This window comes from Silene latifolia, chromosome 6 (genome assembly GCF_048544455.1).
Source record: "Silene latifolia isolate original U9 population chromosome 6, ASM4854445v1, whole genome shotgun sequence".
In the NCBI taxonomy this organism is placed as follows: Eukaryota; Viridiplantae; Streptophyta; class Magnoliopsida; order Caryophyllales; family Caryophyllaceae; genus Silene; species Silene latifolia.
Genome location: NC_133531.1, coordinates 85,512,925 through 85,516,027, shown reverse-complemented (window position 1 = coordinate 85,516,027; position 3,103 = coordinate 85,512,925). Strand labels below are relative to the sequence as shown.

The window sequence follows — 3,103 nt, the reverse complement described above, 5'->3', positions numbered from 1 at the left end:
GTGCCCAGTAATTGTGCAAGGTGCTCAAAACAGATTTAATGAGGACAACTCTACCAACATAGGAGAGCTTCCTGGCTCCCAAACCTTGAATTCGAGCACTAATTCTCTCAATGAGACAGTGACAATCTTCCACCCCAAGTCTCTTAGGAGTGATATTCACTCCCAAATACTTAAAATGAATCTTCCCCCTTCTCATTCCAGAGATTCTTTCAAGCATTATCATAGTACTCTCCTAAACACCATTGTTATATATATTAGACTTACTATGATTCATATTCAACCCAGATGCTTGAGAGAAAGTTTTAAAAGCTCTCAACAAAAGCACCACAGACAGTTTATCCCCTCTACAAAACATGATCAAGTCATCTGCAAAGCACAGATGACTTAACTTTACCCTCTTGCGAAGGGATGAAATCTAAACTCGGGCTTGTCTCAACCCAATCAAGTAATCTACTCAAATACTCAAGGCAAATAGTAAACAACAACGGTGAGAGGGGATCACACTGCCTCAGTCCCCTTTTGGCTTGAAAGAAGCCAAATAAATTACCATTAAGGGAGATGGAGTATGTGGTAGTGGACACACACTGCATCAAAAGCTCCACCATATGAGTAGGGAACAACAAAGCTTCAAGCATCTCATGCAAGAAATACCACTCAACACTGTCATAAGCTTTCTGTAAATCCACTTTCATCAGGATTCTGGGTGAGCAAGCCTTTCTCTTATACATATTGATCAAGTCTTGAGTGAGTAGAATGTTCCCAACAATATCCCTACCTTTCACAAAAGCACTTTGGGAGTGGCTAATGATGTCAGGCAGAATAGAACTTAGCCTATTGCAAATAACCTTGGCAACACATTTGTATATTGTGTTGCAACAGGCTATAGGCCTAAATTGTAGGACATTATCAGGTGCATCAATTTTAGGGATCAGAGTAAGAATGGTAGTATTACATTCCTTCAGTATCTTCCCAAACTAATAAGCATTCTTCACAGCAGCTATCACATCCTTCCCTATAATAGCCCAAGCATCCTTGAAGAATTGACTACTATACCCGTCTGGTCCAGGGGCCTTGGTACCAGGGATAGAAAACATAGCCAGTCTAACCTCTTCGCCTGTTACAGGTGCAGTTAGGAGAGTTCTGTGAGCTTCAGTGATGCACTTCCCCCTCCTAACTATTCCTTTATTAACAGCAATAACATCTTTAGAACTCCCCAGTAGATCCTTATAATAATATTCAAAAGCCTCATGGATCTCATCTGGTTGAGTACACAAGATACCATTCTTGTTCTTGACTTGATAAACCTTGTTCCTCAATCTCCTATGCTTGATGCTAGCATGATAATATGCTGTGTTATCATCACCATCTGTCATTCATTTTTCCTTAGACTTTTGAAGAAGATACCGATCCCTAGCTTTTTTCAACAGGGTTAGCTCCTTAGCACAAGCAGCTTCAGCCTCACACCATTCTTTATTTAAGGGATCCTTAATCAACATGACCTGAAACTCCTCGAGAGAGATTTCAGTCACTCTAGTAATATTCTCAATGTCACTAAAATTTTTGTTGTTCAAGTCCCTTAAGCCTTTCTTCAGAGATTTCAATTTGGTCACCACTCTATACATGGGGGATCCTCTGACATTCTTCTCCCAACTCTGGCTGACAGTATCCTCAAACTCTTCAACCAAAGAGCACATATTAAAGTACTTGAAAGGGGGCCTCTTCCTAGATTCATCAACTTTAAAGTTCACCAAGCATGGGCAATGATCAAACAGTCCCTCTGGCAAGAAGTTTGCAAAGCATTCAGGATACGAGGTCAACCACTCTCCATTAACAAAAACCCTATCTAGCTTGCTGTAAATCTTAGAGCCACTCTCATGTTTGTTATTCCATGTGAAATAAGCCCCTATAGACTTCACCTCAGCTAGATTGTAGGTCCCAATCATATGTCTCATAGGCATGACATCATTCCAAGAAACTGGAGCCCCTCCAATTCTCTCATTAATATTCAGCAAGTTGTTAAAATCACCACATACCATCCAAGCAGTAGTAATCCCAACACTCAGCTGATTAAGCTTAGACCACAAGCTAACTCTCTCCTGATCCTTATTAAAACCATAAACCAGGGTGAACGAAAAAGTAGTACCCCTAATTTTGTCAGTGACCAAAGAGTGAATTAGCTGAGCAGTAATACACCTCACATCAACCACATAGTGACTTGGCTGCCAAATTAACCAAATTCTACCTCCTTTATGTTGACTACTATTAGTGCAAATAGACCAACTCTGACAAATATTATTCTTGACTCTAACCCAATTACTACTGCTTATTTTTGTTTCTAGTAAGCCAAATAAGCCAACATTATTTTGACTAAGGAACCACTTTATTTCATTCTGTTTATTAATACTATTCATACCCCTAATGTTCCAGAACCCTAAACTACCCATTCTCAAGTTGCAATTTCATTAATCCTCTTTTTCCAGCACTAACACTCCTTGAGATGGAAAGATTCAAGGCATCCATATATGTTATACGTCTGGGTGTATACTGCCTACTGTCAGGAAATTCTTGCCACATCATCCTCGCGCGAGAGAATTCTCCTTGGAAAAGATTGTTCTGCTCCCACCTTCTGAACTTCCTCCACAGGGGACTCAACCCTTGCAGGGACAGGTTGTGTTGGAGTACAGACAGGTGTACTATTAGGGATAGTCTGAACAGGAGAGGAATGAGGTACTGGCTTTTCAATAGGTGTACGTTGCTTAGGACCTGGATGAGGTTGTTGTACTGCAGGTCGAGGTTTTGGCCTCCAGACTTTCTTTGTAGCAACAGTCTCCCCCTCCCTGCAATTTTCCTGAATGTGTCCCATCCCTTTGCATTTAGTGCAAATGAGAGGAAGCCAGTCATACTCAACCCTAACACGCTGTATCTGACCCAACTCATCCTTAAACACTATCTCCTTAGGATAAGATTGCCCAATTTGCACTTCAACGAGTACTCGAGCATACCCAAAGAAACTACGGTTAGCAGTAGAGTCATCACACTTAATAAAACTCCCAACCTCACCACTAAGCTTCTTCAGGCTATCCTTTCCCCAGAATTTAACCTC

At 40.9% G+C, this 3,103-nt stretch overlaps 1 protein-coding gene across 1 annotated transcript; it reads right to left on the bottom strand.

Moving 5' to 3' along the window:
• Window positions 1–1,373: 1,373 nt before the first annotated feature.
• On the bottom strand, window positions 1,374–2,444 carry LOC141588318 (uncharacterized). Its single transcript, XM_074409764.1, has one exon. It carries the CDS (start codon window positions 2,442–2,444, stop codon window positions 1,374–1,376), a length of 1,071 nt encoding a protein of 356 aa, XP_074265865.1.
• Window positions 2,445–3,103: the final 659 nt, after the last annotated feature.